The sequence below is a fragment of the Nematostella vectensis genome, chromosome 8 (assembly GCF_932526225.1).
Source record: "Nematostella vectensis chromosome 8, jaNemVect1.1, whole genome shotgun sequence".
Lineage (NCBI taxonomy): Eukaryota > Metazoa > Cnidaria > Anthozoa > Actiniaria > Edwardsiidae > Nematostella > Nematostella vectensis.
In genome coordinates, this window is record NC_064041.1 from 9,370,330 (window position 1) to 9,389,048 (window position 18,719).

Sequence of the window (18,719 nt, forward strand, 5' to 3'; positions counted from 1 at the left end):
ATGGTCAGTTAGATTATGTGCAATTCAGATTTCGAAATAATTCTCTGGAATGAATCCAGGAATCCATACTAAAAGAGGCGTTACAAACTTTAGGGATTTTTTACTTCGGTGACTCTAAATGATACCCTCTATATGAGCCATTTTAGTTACATCTACAAGCTCTAGATACTGCCAGCTTTCCTTTGAAAATAAGTAATCGGCGAAAAGTTTTATTTAAGTTTGTACCCAAAGTATTAATTGACGTCTGTATTTTCGTCGAATTCTGCCAATCAACTACAGCGCCCAAATCATTCTTTTCTGCACTAAGCAAACAACAGGCGCTATAAAATGAATTTATTATCCCGCTTGCAAAATAAATATTTTGATTAGAAATACAACTCGTCATAAGACCAAGAAGTGCTGCTATTTTAGTCATAAGTGGGATTTCTATCAATTTTATAATCCATCTAGGCATTCCGTTTAAAATATATTACAACGGCTGTGCAATTTCCTACCTACCTCCGATATGTAAATTAACTGAGCTACCTGGTGTTTTATGAATATCTTAGCGCAGATTTAGTAACCGACGATATTTCACGAACAGCAACGAATGGCGTTGTTTGGACGTTTTCGACCACCTAAACCGCCACAGACCACAAATCTGCCACAAAAGGAACACGAGATCATAGAACGAGTCTCAAGTTCGCCAGTTTGATACTAACCGTGTGTGTCGAAAGTATAAATCTGCACTTCGCGCTTTGTTCGTCGACTGCCATGGTAGATGCGATGGACAAGGACGAATTTGACGTATTTTATGAACAGACCAACGAAGAATCAGGGATATCTATCGTCCTGTGGTCTGTTGTATTTGTAATTTTGCTAATTGTAACGATATGGTTTTATTTCTCCCAAATTGAGCCTGGTCGGAAAAGGAAAAAATCCAATACTATAGACGAAGGTGATGTAACTCAACGAACTTTGAACACACATAAACCGCGCAAAAGTATTGAAAGTTTGGAATCTGCAAGTGGTCCCAGCGATGAGCCCTCGACTTCGACCGGTAGTATACAAAATTACGAAATTATTGACGGGGAAGTTCGTATAAATCACTCAAGTTACGATGGTGGAAATATCGTTTTGTCATCACGAGGCGAAGACATCGCTCAAAGATCGCTCGTACGAAGACCGTCTATGGAAGATATGTCTCTTATATTCCCGGGGACTTTACCTGTTATTGTGGAGGAGGAAGAGGATGAAGATGATATTAAGTGTTGTAAAGATATGATTAGCGAAACAACCGATTCTGTGCTCCTTGGAAACGATAGTGACGATTCTAAGAGCTCTACAAACAACACTTTTCGTAATGTCGGAATGGGAGACCTGGGCAACAACATTGATAATATATCAAGTAAAATTTCGTCTAATTCTGGCCAAAGCGAGATTTATGACAAACAAGGAACAAGTTTGTCTAGTGTTGGTGTTGGACGACATGGAGTGTACAACAATAAAGGAAAATTACCGGCGAAAGAAACGGAGATAAGACATCGGTTTAGAAACAGCGAAAGTGACGGGGGCGCAAAGAACAATTTACTTCAAATTACGGGTCAAAAGACGGATAATTCAGTGAAAAGACCAATAAGGGGAAATATTCGTATAACTTTGGTTACTAAATCATCTGTTCCCAAAATTAATGTCGATAACACTTTGGATCCCGAGCGAATGAATGAATTAGGATTACGGACCTCTATTTCCGGTCCGCCAGCGCACGAGATTGTCCCGGAGCGCGCAGTCGTTAGTGATATACCCTCGAGAAATAATAAGAGTTTGAGTTTGAATGAAAAGCCAGGCGATCAGCCAAATCATGGGTTAGATGCAAATGACTGCTGCAATAAAATATCATCAAAGGCGACCGAGTTAATCTATGCTGAAAATTCCCTTGATTATGTAAACATTGGAGCAAAAAAGACATTCTACTCAGTCAGAGAGCTTCACGAAAAAACACCTGAAATGGAGTTTGCTGAACACGGCACCCTTAAAGAGGATGTTTGCCCTGGAAAAGTTTACTCGGACGAGTGTATTTCCTGGTCTAAGGAGAACGTAACGGATTTGAATAGGACACCGCACTATTTGGAAGGATTCAGTGAGGTAGAAAATCGTGAAACATCGTTAACTCATGCGTGGACGTTTTTTGCGATGTCCGACGGCAGTGTAAGTTCAGAAGGTGAGCGACTGGAGCCGCTAGATGGTGAACAACTAATAACGCTACACGTCCCAAAGATTACTGTTGGCTCAAATGAAATAGACTGCCCCCCAGAGCCGGCAATATTGGCTACTAATCACACGAAAGGAAAACAATTTGTTGATCCCACAAGTGATAAACACTTGGAAGATTTCGAGACCGACGTTGACGTTGATGATTTGATTTTAGAGGAAGAGAACGAATTACACGAGAGAGATAATTTAAGCTTGTACCTTAAACGCCCCGTCTCCGTTACTGATCTCGACAAAGTGTTGTCGCTATCCGAAGAAAATTTAACCCATAAAGAACACCTGAGGAAAGAAATCAAAACTGAGCTTTCGCGCGAAACGGACTTTGAAAAAATTGTTCAAGAAATTGCGGCTGAAAGTTCCAGTGCTGTCAATCGGCGTTCATTCACTGAGACGAATCTGGATGAACGTTTTGATAACCTTGAGGAGATAAGAGCTCGGAGTTTGAAAGATTTGGAGTCAAGCTTATCGTTAGAGGGCATAGAATCTAAGCAAACAATGAGTCACTCGAAGGCATCTAAATATAGATGGGTATCTTGCGATAGAGTTTATCCAACTTCTGAGAACGAGAGAAATGTTAGCTCCACACATTCTTCTAGCTATGGGGACTGTTTAAATGCCTATTCGGAAAGTGGCGCCGATAGTACTAAGCGTAAGAAGAGTAGAATAACAATCAAGATTGTCACGAAAAAGGTCGTCAACAATGAAACTGTGAGCCGAGAAGGAACGATTGTTAATTCGTGTTATGACGCAGCTTCAAATGGGATATCGCCACTTTCTCCAAGTAACGGAAGTTCAGGGGAAAAATCGGTAAATATGGATGAAACAGCATGTGGTGTTAAAGGATCTAGTGCTGAAATAGAGTCTCGCAGAACTGGTAAAGAGATTTCTGAGAACGATAATGCAAGTTGTTTTCCGTCAGATGGTGTTTCGGGAGATAGTACGCAGCAACACGGGCAAAATGCAATAGAGGGAGGTCCTATCTTGGAGTCTGCTAGACCTGTTTTTTTAGATTTCCAACCGGTAGATGAGTTTAATTCAAGCTTAGTACTTAACCAGGAACAGTGTTTAGCGAAAAAAGAAGCTGGTGTTTCCGGGGTGTTAAATGTCGGCACCCCTAGCGCTAAAGCTGATTATAAACCCGGATCACAGACAGCCTCCCAGGAGAAATCGCAGACACAACACGCTTTGACCGAGGGGGCCTTTTCAAAAGAGGATACATCACGGCATCTAGAAGGTTCTTATCGGGAAGATATTGCGAAGGATGGGAATTCGCCGATAGCAGGAACACACTCTAAAGATACCACAGTAAAAGCGATTGGCACGGTGGATCACGATCAACACAACGCTAGAGCAATGCCTCGGGTCACGCAACGAACTGTCGGGGTCACGCGAGATACTGCTATTTCAATGAAGGACATTGTTGATACAAGAGCTACGTTTGATACTGTCATGCAACAAATTGTGAACCCTATTATCACGCAAGGTATGGTAAAGCCTAGTGTCACGGGAGATTCGATTACATCAGATTGCATTTGTGTGGATAGAGATATTCAAGACGCTGTCACGCATTTAAAAGATGTTGATATAGCTGATTCAAGTGCCGTTCAACACACTGGTGCACCTACCGTCGAATCTGTATGTTTGGATGATGTTTTTTCGCCGATGGCGGGTTACGATGAAGTCACGCAAGATGCAGACACTCTTCGAAACCCACAACGTTCGGTCTTACCTATGGAGAATATAGATTGTGTGAATGCAAGTGTCACGCAGTCTAACGTCACGCCAGTTGAGGACCGTGCGGCGATGGTCACGCATGACAACTTGTCACGAATGGAACTTTGTATTGAAAATAACACGTCTGGATATGGACATGCAATTGAAGATTTAAATCAAGCGGAGGATTCACACTGCATGCATGATAATCACGTGACCGTCACGCAACGCGAGATGGAATGTGATAATGCTGCTGACAGCTTGGTGACCAGTGGTATAACTTTTGCGAGTGAAGAAAATGAATGCTTTGATACTATTATTTCGGATAATGACGTAACTGTTAAGAGCAACCAAGAGTTGAATTCAGAAGAAGTAACGCATTCGCATGCTTCAAGCAATGTGATGGTCGCCACACAACCTGCAGATCTAAACTCTGATATCTCAGTCACGCCATCTATAAAACTGAGCAATAACTTTTCTTCCACACAGTCTGCAAAGCTTAACGATGTTGTTCCAAAAATTGACCAGAAATTAGCTTCGGAGGTTGCAAATGTAACGCAATCTTCTGATGATGGCAGTGATGTTCCAGTCACTGTAACAACAGTAACCGGAACAATAACACCAGGTGTCACACAACAAACTGTGATGCCTATTGTCACGCAAGGTATGGTAATGCCTAGTGTCACGAGAAATTCGATTACACAAGATTCCATTTGTGTGGATAGAGCTACAAGTATCACTCTAAACAGTCAGTCAATATGTGTCACACAACAGGGGAGTACTGGAAATGCCACCTCAAATGGTCAGATAAATGTTTTGATGGCTGAGATCTGTGCTGATAGAGAAGAACACGATGAGCTGCCTGAAGAGTTCAACGACCTAAATACACAACCGGAAGCAGTCACGCAATCACACGATGCCTTATTGTCACAACAAATTCTTCCTGATCCCGCAGCTCCCGTTGAAGACACGCTCCTACAACCTGCCGATGACACGTCTCTTGACAGCCACAATGTCACGCTACCCAAGAAACCTGGTGTTAATTTGAACATTTTAACGCAAGCTGAAGTCGAAAATGTCAAGCAAGGTATGAAGGATGGTGATGCTTCACAAAATTCAGTCTCATCGCCGGAAGATGTATGCTCTGATATCGCTCATGGCTTTCCTGCTGTCACGTCATCTGGTAACATCACGACGTCGATCGTCACGCCATCCAAGGACGTCGATCAAGTAAGTCACGCAGTTGACGGCATTAGGCCTGACGATGACGTCATAGAGGTTCCATTTGTCACGCAAATCATTTGCGAAGACACCAAACTTGCAGTTATGACGCTAAACGATGATTACGTCAGTGACATACTTTACGGCATATCACCTGATGACGTCATAGATACACAAACTGTCACGCCAAGTGCTGACGTTAAGGACACGATGTCACAAACAGATGACGGTCCAAGTCACGCACCTATTGTTGCACCGCTGCACGATTTCTGTGATAATTCTCTTGCTAAAGCCTATCTTACGGATGAAGTCGTTTTCACGCCAGATAATTCTTATGAAAGCCATGTCACGCAGCACGATACCGTTGTAATAGATTCACCTGTCACACAACACGAGGTTTTACAAGTTGCAAAAACTAAGAAGGTCACAAAACAACCACAAGTCACTCAAGACGGCTTGCCGTTTGGATACGAACAGGGAATGACGACATTGAAATATGGTATTGTTATGCCACTTCCGGTAATGTCACTTCCGGATATGTCACTTCCGGATGGTTTTGGAGATCGACCTTTTGAAAGTCTCTCAGCTTTACCAATAAGCGAACCGGAGGTGACACAGCAACAAGAGGTCTTAGAGGACGAAAAGGACGATGAGTCATCTGTGGAAGAAGATCAGGCTGTAGAATACAGTGAGCCGGAAGTAACGCAACAAGACACTGTCCTTGGCGTAGCCGATAATGCTTCTGTACCGGATGTGATAAGATTCAAGCAGGATGCGTTCCAGTTCAACGAAAGACCACTGCCCGATGTCACGCTTTCTGCTGCAGAACCAGATAAAGATGTCACGCAATACGAGGAACAACTCGTAAACAGCTCGACTAAAAATGAAATCTCTCCACCTCTCATAAAATACGAACAGCTTGTAACACAAAATGGCCCGCATCCGATCATTGACACAAAAACGCAATGTGTCACGCCTACTGATGTCGCGCAAACTCCAAAGCACAGTGTTACGGATGTCACACAAACCGTCACACAACGTTACTCGCAGACGGCAAGAGATGAGGAGGAGGTTGTCCCCATCTTGGCTGCGCGGTCGATGTTCAAACTAGGTGGAATGGAATGGGAAGTATTGACTAAAGAAGGTTGGACATCACTCGATAATCACAAGAATCGGTCAGGACTATTTCTGCCCTCTGATCATTTCTTGGAACTCGACTTCCCAGAACACAGGCTAACGAACACCAAAGCCACTGCTCAGGAAGATGGAGATCGTCAGGTCATTGAAGAAATTTGCCCTGTCTTACACAACAGAAAAAGGTCTTTAAAGGAAGGAGAAATGTCCTGGGACGGAGAAACACCTGCAAAAAAGGCATTCAATGAAAACGAGGCTGTTTTCCAAGAAGCGAGTAGCGTGGATGTTAATTTTGATGATGTTTTTGAAGTTCGGTTGCGCCACGGAAAGAGTAACACGACGGAGCATGCGCAAGATGTATGCGAAGATAAGATCGCACCTGTTTTTCAACAAAATGCAGAACTAGAAGATGTAAATGAGCTACTTGAGGCCTCGTTGATACGCGACGATAAAGTCCAACCTGTTATTAGAGAAACTTCACCGGTCCACTTGTACGACAGATTCGGTAAATGGACCCCTTTGGAGAAGGGTCCACGAACGCTCTCCGATGACCATCGAGTGTTATCCGACATGCAAGTGTTTTCCGATCAATTGTCCAACGTCCTGGAAGAAGATGTGAAGTCTCGGGTAGTACCCAAGAGTGGGTTGAGGGCCAATGGAAGTAACAAGGTGGTAGAGGACATTTTCCCTGTTAAGAAACAACGAAGGCAATCTCTTAATGGCTTAGATGTATTATATAAGAGAGACAGTGACAGTGATTTATTTTTCCTTGTCCCTCCTACTCGTAACCCGAGATCGAATGATGAGTTTGATGACATGCTGCAAAAACATATTCGTGGTCCAAGGAAGAAAGACTTTACGACCGGAGTAACAGAGGAAAAGATTTCACCAGTTTTATGCGAGAGAAAAAGATCGATTGATGTGTTGGGGTTAATGGAAAGTGATCCTACCGCTTCTAAAAGACCATCGGCTCTAAATATAAAGCCAGAGCTCCTACGCTCATTGAACCAAAACTCGACACAGAAAGTACCAGAGGTGGAGAACTCTGTGCAGCTACAAAAGACTTCCCTGCCACCCGAAGTATTGAATAACAAGCAATTACTACATAAGCATCACACTGCCACACTTTCACGGCGACAAGAGACAGCGGAGACAGAGACGTCGGGTTACAGTCACTTGGAAAATCTAAAGCAATCGGAACCGGAAGATAGTGGTACTTGTTATGTCTCACCGCAGAAAGAAGAACTTACCTCATTTGGAGAAAGCGCTAGTAATTCCCTTGGCGACCTAGCAGGTGAATTGCGAACGGCCACGTGCCTATCGGAACCGGAAGACAGTGGTACTTGTTATGTCTCACCGCAGAAAGAAGAACTTACCTCATTAGTAGATAACGCTAGTAATTCCCTTTGCGACCTAGCAGGTGAATTGCGAACGGCCACGTGCCTACCGGAAGTTACTGTTGCTCTGGAAAATACTGCAGGTGATAAACGATATGTCACGCATTCAAAGGAAGCTACTCTCCCTTTATCATCTACAACAGATCACGTGGAAGCTGTCACGCATTCACCGGAAGTTGATTATCCTTTGTCACCTACAGCAAATAATGCGCGAGCTGTCTCGTATTCACCAGAAGCTTGTTATCCTTTGTCATCTGCATCAGATCATTTGCGAGGTGTCACGCATTCGCTGAAAGTTGTTGATTCTCTGGCGACTACAACAGGTGATGCACGATATTTAACGCATTCACCAGAAGCAAATGAGCCTCTAGCAACAAGAGCAGGCGAATTACCAACTGTTATGCATTCACCGGAAGCTATTCATCCTCTGCCATCAACAGCAGATAAAGTACGAACTGTCACGCATTCACAGGAAGTTGTTAGTTCTCTTACTATAACAGCAGGTGAAGTACGATCTGTCACGCATCCATCGGACATATTTGATTCTCTGGAATCAAAAGCAGATAAAGTAGCTGAAGGTGTGAAACCTGTGACGCAGATACCAGAAGAAAGTGAGGCGGAAATAAAACCCGTGAAGCAGCCATCTGAACAAATTGAGCCGGAGGAAGAACCTGTGACGCAGACATCTGAAGAAAGTGAACCGGAAGAAGAACCTATGACGCAGATACCAGAAGAAAGTAGGTCGGAAGCAAAACCTGTGGTACATATACCAGAAGAAAGTGAGCCGGAAGTAAAAAATTCAAAGCAGACACCTGAAGAAAGTGGGCCGGAAGTAGAATCTGTGAAGCAGAAAACAAAAGAAATTAAAATGGAAGTAAAACCTGTGACTCAGATACCAGAAGAAAGTGAGCCGGATGTAAACCCTCTGACGCAGATACCAGAAGAAATTGAAACGGAAGTAAAACCTCTTTCGCAGATACTGGAAGAAATTGAGACGGAAGTAAAACCTATGACACAGATACCAGAGGAAATTGAGACGGAAGTAAAACCTATGACACAGATACCAGAGGAAATTGAGACGGAAGTAAAACCTATGACACAGATACCAGAGGAAATTGAGACGGAAGTAAAACCTATGACACAGATACCAGAAGAAATTGAGACGGAAGTAAAACTTGTGACACAGATACCACAGGAAATTGAGACGGAAGTAAAACCTATGACAGAGATACCAGAGGAAATTGAGACGGAAGTAAAACCTATGACACAGATCCCAGAAGAAATTGAGACGGAAGTAAAACCTATGACACAGATACCAGAGGAAATTGAGACGGAAGTAAAACCTATGACACAAATACCAGAGGAAATTGAGACGGAAGTAAAACCTATGACACAGATACCAGAGAAAATTGAGACGGAAGTAAAACCTATGACACAGATACCAGAAGAAATTGAGACGGAAGTAAAACCTGTGACGCAGACATCTAAAGAAATTGCGCCGGAAGTAGATAGTATTTCGTCATCGCCGGAGCATCTTCCCGAGGATACGCTGCATACTGATGATAGTTTTGAAAAGTGCGAAGCGATGTCAGAGGCGGAGATGGAGATCCGCACTATCCTGTATAAGAACTACGAGGTCACCGAGACGGAGGAGGTGTATATTGTAGAGAAAACTTCGCCTCCCATTTACACAGTACGTCACGCGAAAAGCCACGACGAGCTTCTTAGCGCAGGAAGGGAAGACTTAGAACTAAGAAATAAAATGGAAACTCCTTCAGGCAGAAGTAAACCTCTAGGGACCAATTCCCCACAGCTATTGGTGTCCCAAATTAACGGAAGTGGCGTCATAGACCCACGTGATCAGGAGTCGTTGGCGGCCCGCGTTAGGGTGGATGAAATTATTGGCAGCACGCGCCGGATCACAATTCTGAATGTCCACAAGAAGTCACCAGGTGCCTCGCGCTGGAAGTCAATGAGCGAATTGGATGGACGCGGGGGTTCATATGTGGCATTTGCTGGTAAAAACGCCAGTAACATTGAAGAGCAATTGGAACTCGGACCAAGCGGTACCCGGGAGACTGTATTTGCTGTTACCGGGGTAAGTCCCACTCTTTCATCCGACTCACGCTACACTGACGAAGAAAGTCGAAGTTCAACGAGGGTTCCACCAACTGATGGGATTCCTTTCGAGGAGTCAAAGACTACAGCAACTCTGGCCAGCCCTGACTCTTTCTCTTTGTCTAGCGTCCGAAGTTCTGCCACAAGTAGTCCTATTACCAACCGTCCTGATTCGAAACGATTACCCAATGAAAGAGTGAATATTACCAGGGAGCCAAGACGATCACCAGAATCTAGCCTCGAAATGGACCATAGGGGCCAACATAGGAAACCAACAGCACCGCGTTATCAACCAGTCTCCAAAAGTATACCTGTAGATAGGATGTCTGTGATCAGAGCTTCGAAAAGTCCCTCAGCGTTAGCAGAAAATTGTGCATCTGATCAAGACGCACTAGAATATGTACCTTTTCCATCATACAAGTCCACACGAAGTTCCGTTCCTAGGGAAAAATCTGGGAAACAACAATTCGCAATTAAGGAATCATCAAAGCTGCCAGAGGACACTGCAAAGCAGGATGCCAAAGCATCTGGGGATAGGCAAGTCGTCCGGTCCAAAATCACGTCTATAGAAAGTGTTCGGTTAGACGTCATATCTCCTTCAAGTGTCCTTTCTGATGGGATATCTCTTCCAAGTACGCGATCTGATTCTGTTTCTCCTTTTAGCATACGCAGTTCAGAAAACGCCAGTCCCCAGTTTGATCGTACAGACCCAAAACGAATGTCTAAAGAAAGAATATTTGCAGTCAAAGGAATACGTCCTAACGATGCCCGCCTTGAAACTCCTTCCCCGGATAGTCTTCGAAGCTCTGCCAATAATAGTCCAAGCTTTGATCGCTTAGATCCCAGGCGAGTATCAAAAGAACGGATCTTTGCCCTCAAAGGTGTGCAACGCTCTAATGCACCACAACATAAACTGGATAATCAGGAATCGAACATTTGTTTTAGAACAATATCACCGGCTAGTTCCCGAAGTTCAGCGAATAGCAGTCCAAGGGTCGAACACTCGGCAGGCAGCACGCCAAGTTTTGATCGATCTGACCCCAAACGGATCTCAAAGGAGCGAATATTCGTTATCAAAGGGAGGCGCCTTTCAGTTGAACAGGACAAGGATAAACCAGATGGAACGAAGACGCTCGAAAGCGCCCGTAGCTCAGCTAGCAGTACTCCAAGTTTTGATAGATTGGATTCAAAGAGAGAGTCAATTGAAAAGACGTTTGTTCCGAAAAGTGATGCACCATCTCTTTTCTCGCCATCAGATTCCCAAATTTTCATGAAAAAATCACCACGAACACAAGAAATAAAAGAATGTGTTCCTGGAACTTACCTTGGAAAAGCCCAAAATGCCGAAGATGCTATCGCCCAGGGTGTAGAAAAGAAATCAGAAACAGTTTTATTTGACGATTCATCATCGACAAAACCTCCAGTAAATGTTAACCAAGGTGGTGTGTTTAACCGTTCAGACCCCATTCGCAAATCAAAGGAACGTCTTTTTGTTATCAAAGGGCGAAGGACGCCTACTCACAAGGACGATCCAGATAAAGCACCTTCTATGTCCCCTCCTAGTGTACAGAGCTCTGAATGCGAAAACCCAACATTTGAACGTTCTGACCCAAAAAGGAAGTCCACGGAGCGTATGTTTGTCATCAAAGGTCATAGGACCCCTACATTTGACGAGGTAACTGACGTCAGGATTAGTGATCAAGACAGGGCATCGTCCTTTTCACCTCTGAGCACGGAGAGTAAGGAGATGGCATCAGGACTAGATCGTGGGGATCCTAGAAGAAGGTCGATGGAAAGACTATTTGCTTTAAAAGGTCGTAAGACGCCAACATCTGACCTTGACAATAACTCTTCTTTGCCCAAGAAAAAGGACTCCTCCTCTTTGCCAACTCTGACCAATTCTGGAAAAGATAAGCAGTCTCGTTCTTTAGGAAGGGAAGAGAACCAGCGCGGAAGCGCTACCTCACCAACACCTAGTTTTTCACGTTCAAAGGAAATTAGTTCGACGTATCAACGGATACCATTAGAGAAGGCGTTCGAGCCCAAACGAATAACTGAAGGAATTCAGTCAGCTCAGGCTGACAGGAAACGCGAGAATGAATGCCGTCAAAGAGATGACAGTGTATCACCAACGCCTAGTTTTGCAAGCTCAAAGGAAATAAGCTCAAAGTACAAGATGAATCAGCCAGAGTCATTTGTTCGATCAGAGGTCAAGCGTGAGTCTAAAAATAGAATGCTGTCCGACCCCAGCGACAGAAAGGGCCACGAGAAGTGTGACGATAATAGTAAAAGGCATAGAGATAAGACTGCTTCGCCGGCTCCTAGTTTCTCAAGCTCTAGAGAAATAAGCTCTAGATACCAACAGGACGTGTACAGGAGAACAAGTGAAGACAGTGACTTTGGAAGAGAGTCGACTGATGGTGAGAATAGTTACCACAGAGCGCGAAGAGATCCTGAGAAGGGAAGGGACACAAAGAGTTCTCATCAGAGATATACCTTAGAAGACGGAGAGGGTGCAGGACGTTACGAGACATCCTCAAGGGCTGACGGTGATAAGAGAAGTAGTAAAGAGCCTCGATCACCGACAGGGTCTCGGGTGAATGACCAGAGGGACCTTGTTCATGGATTGGATCGACGGACATCTGACCCTACAGGAAGAGATGAAATGGAGCGCCACATAAGCAGAGGATATAATGTGGACCCAAAAAAAGAAGAACAAGTACGGTACAGAGAGGAAAAAGGGTCGCCAATTCGTCGAATTCACTCGAGCCAAGATAGCTCTTTAGACAGAAGGAGACAAGAAGAGCATAGGAGACACTCAGAGAAGAGTGCTCGGGAGGAGCTAAGAAACAATCCAAGAAAGGAGGGATCTTTGGAGATGAGGCAGGAGCGAAGGAGAGATCGGCCTGCCTCGAATCGACCCGTTTCACCGCAGAGTATACAAAGAAGAGGTAAGGGAGGCAGTCATGATCGTCTGTCAAGCGAGCAAAGATCTGTAAGCCCGAAGTCAGGCTTAAGCGAGAGACGAGAAGAAGGTGTCATGGAATCCACGAGGGCAAAAAATAACCGAGTAGTATCACCAAGTTCGTCAATTGACAACAAGTCTCGACCTAAGTACAACGAGCAGCTTGTGGAGGAATACCTCAAATCGATGGAGAAGCACTTAGGAAAGACCCCTGATATAGAAATACAGCATCCAGTCTTGCGTGACAGGCGTAATCACAGCCCTTCGAGAATGCGTGAAACTGAAAGAGTGCGTGCTCCTTATCGCGACAGAACTCATAACCACGATGAACAAAGGAGTCATGAGCGTGACCGCGAAAGAAAGCGTGTTTCATATGAATTTGAGAGAGATTATCACAGGCGTGATGAAGAAAGAAAGCGCGACATGAATGAGCGACAAAGACAGGAGAAGCGTGACTTGCATGAACGTGACGCAGACCGTGGGCATCGCGATGACCGGAATAACCACGAAGATCCAAGGCGTGGCACATACGAGCGTGAGAGAAATAGAAATCGAGACAGGTATGATGGTGACGAGAAAGGTGACTCTGTTCAGTCTAACCGAGATGGAAATCATGATCGTGGTACACACGGTGAAAGAAGCACTGACCCTACTTCCCTAAGACACCATAGAAAGCAAGAACAGACGGGAATGTATGCCAAATGCCAAAAAGGAGAGTTACCAACGAAACTCGCGCGGGACACTGATAAACGCAAACCTTCAACAGAATTTGGTCAGGATTCTTGTCCCGACTCAAGGAATACGGCAGCACTCAAGCGAGCTGAAAACAAGTACCCGTCATTAGAGGCTACTGCAAATGTGAAGACAACCAAAGAAACGCAAGTGGTAATGAAATACGAAAGAAAGGATGCACAAGAAGATACAAGAGTGGGACTTGCACCCCACGATGCAAGAAAACTCTCGTCGAATGAAGAGCATGATAAAGGGGTCTCTTTAAAAGGTAGAATACCTGTAAGTAGGCACGGAGAGACTGGGATTCTGCCAAAGGAAGAAGCAGATGCTAGTTGTAATGGAGAAGACTGTCAATGCCTGGAGAAACTCTACAGTGGAAAAGAATTGAAACCAGCTTCGAAAGCAGACTCATTTTACGGGAAAACCTTCCGAATAACAAAGACTGGATGGCTGGAAAAGTTACCATTAAAAGCTTTAGAATCAGAAATAACACAGGACATGGCGCCGGAATTGGAAGTGGAAGACGATGATGACGACGAAGAGTTTGTTCCTGGAAGGGAGAGTAGTATAATGGTTACAGATCTAGACGCTCTTCTTGGCACCGCCCCTATGCCTGCCAATCCTGAAAGTGAAACCAGGGAGATTAAAAATGTAGAGAAAGAGATAACTACATCCAAAAGTGTGGAGAGCTATGACGTTCGGGCAGCAAATGTCAAGGAGACAAGGAGCATTGTGCCAGTTACTAAGTACAAACATCCAGTCCTGCAAGAAATTACTCATTCAGAGACCACTCCATCGGGAATCCAAGAAACAGACCTTGACGAGCTATTCCAGGAAAAGGACGACGAAGACAGAGTCATCAACAAAGACGTGACGCGTTGCATCCGAGTTCAGGAAGCAGTCAAGGCCACGCGTACTTCTAATCGTGTTCTTGAGACTTCCATTCACGAGTTTAGGTACGAGCAAGGTCACGTGGTCGTCGATGCAGTGACCTCTCTCAAGGAGTATTATGGTGATCCACGAGGTGATCACATGGTCAGGGACCACGTGGGACCCAGACCGAGAGCACAGCCCGCGATTCCTTCTGATGACCGCTTGAAGAATATCGGAAAAAAGATTGACCCTGATGTGCGCGCTACTCCCGATGACCGAAACAGGCGGTGTCCTGAGGCCAGAGAGAAAACCGCTGGCATTGACAGCGGAGAACACCAGGAAGCTCTTGTCGTTGGGAATACCGCTGTGCAGCTGAGTATTGAGCCTGTTTCTGATGTCGTTACTTGTAAACAATTACCTGATCACGCTAGAGAGAGATCCAAGTTCCCTACCGCTCTCATTCAAGCTGAGCATAATCCGGGAGCTATTGAGAAAAATATGCTGGTTGATCCTCGCGCTGACACTAAAAGCGCTCTTTATCCGTATACCAAAGATGAGCCCGTCATACCTACCGCTGAGACGTATTCAAAAGAACACAGCAAGGTGCATCAAACTCAGGAAGCGATAGCGGCCGTCTATCTCGCCAACACCGAGTCAATCATTGAGGCTCAGTCAATCAACGAAGATGAAGAGCTTGATGACGTGTTCACACCGGATACTGCCGGCGCCGGAAGTGACGCAGATTCGGAAACATCGTCAACAAATAGTCTGCCGCTAAAGCCGAGATCCCGTCACACGCGGGCGTCCCTCGAGGCAGTAATCACCACTCCTAGGAGGACACGAAACTCGCAGGTTCATAACCATGACTAATTTCTACTAACATTTACGCACTTGCCAATACACCCTTTGTCTTAACGTTTTCAACACCCTCTTTTTGTCTTTGTGTCTTTTATAGGAAAATTGTCCTTATTTTAACAAATACTTTTATTTTAACTCTAATTTGCGAAACGATCTATAGGTCTAAATGTTTCGTTGGCTTGATAGAACTACCCCTTTAAAAAGCAGTATTTTCATTGAAAGTGGTCATTGGTTGTATGTTAGATTCTTCAGATTTTATGACAAAAGTCGTTTCTCTACTTAATTTATGCGCTTCCTTAATCTAACCTAAGACTGTCTCTAACTTGAACAATGCTTATATTATCATCAGTATTGTTATTTCATTTTGAGTTATAAATGATGGGTTAAAAGTATTTGTGTGTTTTCTCCAGAGCTCATCCGAGTCATCGATGACGACAGAGACTGGGACGAGACGTAAGCCGCTCAAGCCTATTACTCCGCTGACCAGTACACCCCAGGACCCAGTCTTCGGATTAACGCGCGAAGGCTTCATAGTACGCTCGTCCAGAAATGCCGCGACGGAGTCTGGACACTACTTAACAAGTCACTTGACTGCACAAGGCAACGAATTGCTAGAAGACTTCTCGATTGGAGCACCGCAGTCAAAGTCGCGCCCAGTATCGACTGGGTATTTGCTGGAATGTTCGGAACTGAGGAACTCTGCGTTTACTCCGGTGAGACAAAAGAAATACCACAGTGATTTGCCAAAGGCTCCAAACTCGGATGAAGAGAGGAGGAAGGTTAGCTTTGGAGAAAGCTTGGAGAGAAAATCCGAGGAAGAGCCGCCATTATTTAAAGAATTGTCAGAGAGTCACCAGTCAATGCCGGACTTACACCAGAACAGAGACCCACGGGTACCCTACCACGCGCGCCTTAGTGCGCATACTCGGCTCTGGCTCAGTCAGACCGCTGGCATCGATACCGCAGCCTTATGCAAAGATGACAGCGTTGGGTCCGAAATTTTTCTTTACCCTTCCAATCGATTCCAACCCGGAAAAAGTGTCGATGCGAGTTTCCTTTCCATCATTTCTGACGACTCACCCGACGATGTATCGACCCGTCCTTCTAGTCCCATGTCTGAGTTCTCTTTCGCCGGCGAGGAGCCAATGTTTGGTGCTACATCGGATGGGGTGACATTGATCGCCTGTGGAAACCCCTACTGTCGACGGGAAGACGTCTTGTACGGGAATCAGAAATCTTCTTTTACCTCCTGCCCGGCTTGCTATACGTACTATTGCACGAGAGAATGCAGGCGTGCACATTGGAGAGAACATAAGAAAGTATGTCATTACGGCCGCATTAATAGCTACATTCGCTCCTTCGTATACTTCTGCCACAAGAAAGAAAATCTTAAACTTCTGCTCTCGAAAATTGCGACCATCAACTATGAGAAGAAAGGTCGTGGGTGCGTTATGGTAACCTTCAACTCGCCCCAGTCCGCGCGCAAGTTCATGACAAGTGGGTGTGTCCTCTTACCCAGTCCTCCATCTTTCTCAACCACACGTGAAGTAAAAAGCGAAGGTGTCATCAGCAAACATAAAGTAGCGCTGCTACAGACGTTAAAGGATTACGATCCAGAGACTGAGCTCGTGCTCAACTTAGCCATAGTAGCGGGGAGAATCACTGATCTACCAACCCAACCAGTTCCAAGACAGAAGTCAAGCACAGTGCTACAATGTATCAAGGTCCCTCTGAGCGCGTCTCTACAGACCCCTAAGCCAGAGGGTCTTGTCCCGGACATTACAGAGGAGGTCCGGGTGTTCCATCTACCCAAATGTGTCCGTCATGACTTTGTCAACGCGATGGAGGCTCGCAGGCACTACTGCCGAAACATCTCCAAACAGCTCAAGGACTTTGGCATCAGACTCAAAAAGGATTACCCAGAGAAGTATGATAAACTGTGCATGTACGTCGAGAGGAATATCCCATTTGAGCCACTCGTAGTGTTTGGGAACAGGGGTAGCAAGATTGTCACATGTAAGATAATGCCAGAGGGTTATAGCAGTGAAACTGATGTGCAGTAGACAATGATTTTTGAGGCCAGATAGAAAGTTTGAAAGTCCTGTGTTTAACATGGGGTCTGGATGGGGTTAACCGACTAGCAACTCATTTTTACCGACTAGGGGTGTATCTAGGGGTGGGCCGAGCGGGACCGGTCACGCCTAGTTTGAGATATTTTGCTGAGAAACAACAAGAAATATAAGGAAATTCACGGAAGAACAATCTCAATCCGCCTCCCCTTTCTAGAAACCTTTTCGCCCCCCCCCCCCCCCCCTTTTTGGGACTCCTGGATGCGCCCCTGTATACTACTGACGACATTTGTGTTGCTCCATTGTCGCATTCTCTTTACTTTATCTACACAATAAAACATATATCTGACTATCGACTAATTACGCGGACAGTTAAAGAAAAACTACGGACGTGTGTCCGTACACACCTCCCATCTAGACCCTGAACAGCTGAATCATGACAAATAGATTGCAGGAGAAAAGCAAAACAGCAAGAGCAATTGTAGAATAAATAGTTGTAGATTGCGCTATAATGATCACGATATTCGAAAACAAATCAGTGAGATTGCGTTCAAATCTATTCTAGGCAGTGGATAATCACTACAAGTTTTTGGGCTATTCCATGGTGTTACGAAGAGCTTTGTTTTTGGTGCTTAAGGCCTTTGTACTCTATTTCATTGTCTCGTTCTAAGGTCTTTGTTTTTGGCTTTTGTTCCATTGTTTTTTTGTGCTGGTGCTTCGTAACACCAAGAAACTACCAGTTTTTATCCTCATTTTCCCTTTTTAATTTTCTAGAATAACGCCAAGCTAATCTAGACATAATTTTATTTTTTAATTTTTCAATTTTTGAAAAGCCATATAATCATGAAATGATATATGTAGGATGTTTTTGTAATACGGTAATAGAATATTTTGAGAACTGTAAATTTTCATCGAACGTAATAAACCATTATTTCAGTGGAAACGATTTATGGAATTAGTTTCCCGCTTTCTCTTTGGGTTTCCTGTGGTGCTCCGTGTCTCCCATGGTTGATGTGACGTCACCAGAGACCCTCTTATTTTCTAGACTGTTTCTCCTCTCTCTTCTCACGGTCACCCAGAGAAAACAAAAAGGGCAGGGGGGGGGGGGGGGGTGAGGGGGCTGCCCCCCGACGATAAAAAGTGAGAGGAGTTTTTTTTTTACATGAACTGAGCGTATTTGTATTTTTAATTCTATTCATCCCCCTCCAAATAACCATCCCTCATCGCCCCCCCCCTCCCATATTTTTAAAGATTTACTACCCCTATTTCATATTTCTCTTACCTACTACTGTATAACCTATAAGAATTCATAAATGTTAGAAGAATGAAATAACGACACGTTTCCGCGCCTCCCTATACGCCACATAGCGCTATGGACACAAAATAAAG

At 44.5% G+C, this 18,719-nt stretch overlaps 1 protein-coding gene across 4 annotated transcripts; it reads left to right on the forward strand.

Annotated features, from left to right (window-relative positions):
* Window positions 1-447: 447 nt before the first annotated feature.
* Window positions 448-18,273, forward strand: LOC116603144. Of its 4 annotated transcripts, none has more exons than XM_048731185.1 (3): window positions 448-8,540; window positions 8,625-15,255; window positions 15,672-18,273. In XM_048731185.1, the coding sequence occupies exons 1-3, from the start codon at window positions 754-756 to the stop codon at window positions 17,322-17,324; spliced, it is 16,071 nt and encodes a 5,356-aa protein (XP_048587142.1). In that variant the 5' UTR covers window positions 448-753; the 3' UTR covers window positions 17,325-18,273. The 4 variants fall into 4 exon arrangements, with proteins under 4 accessions (XP_048587142.1, XP_048587141.1, XP_032220082.2 ...); XM_048731184.1 differs by having other exon boundaries at window positions 448-8,536; window positions 8,621-15,255; XM_032364192.2 differs by having other exon boundaries at window positions 450-4,627; window positions 4,919-15,255.
* The last annotated feature ends 446 nt before the right edge of the window (window positions 18,274-18,719 follow it).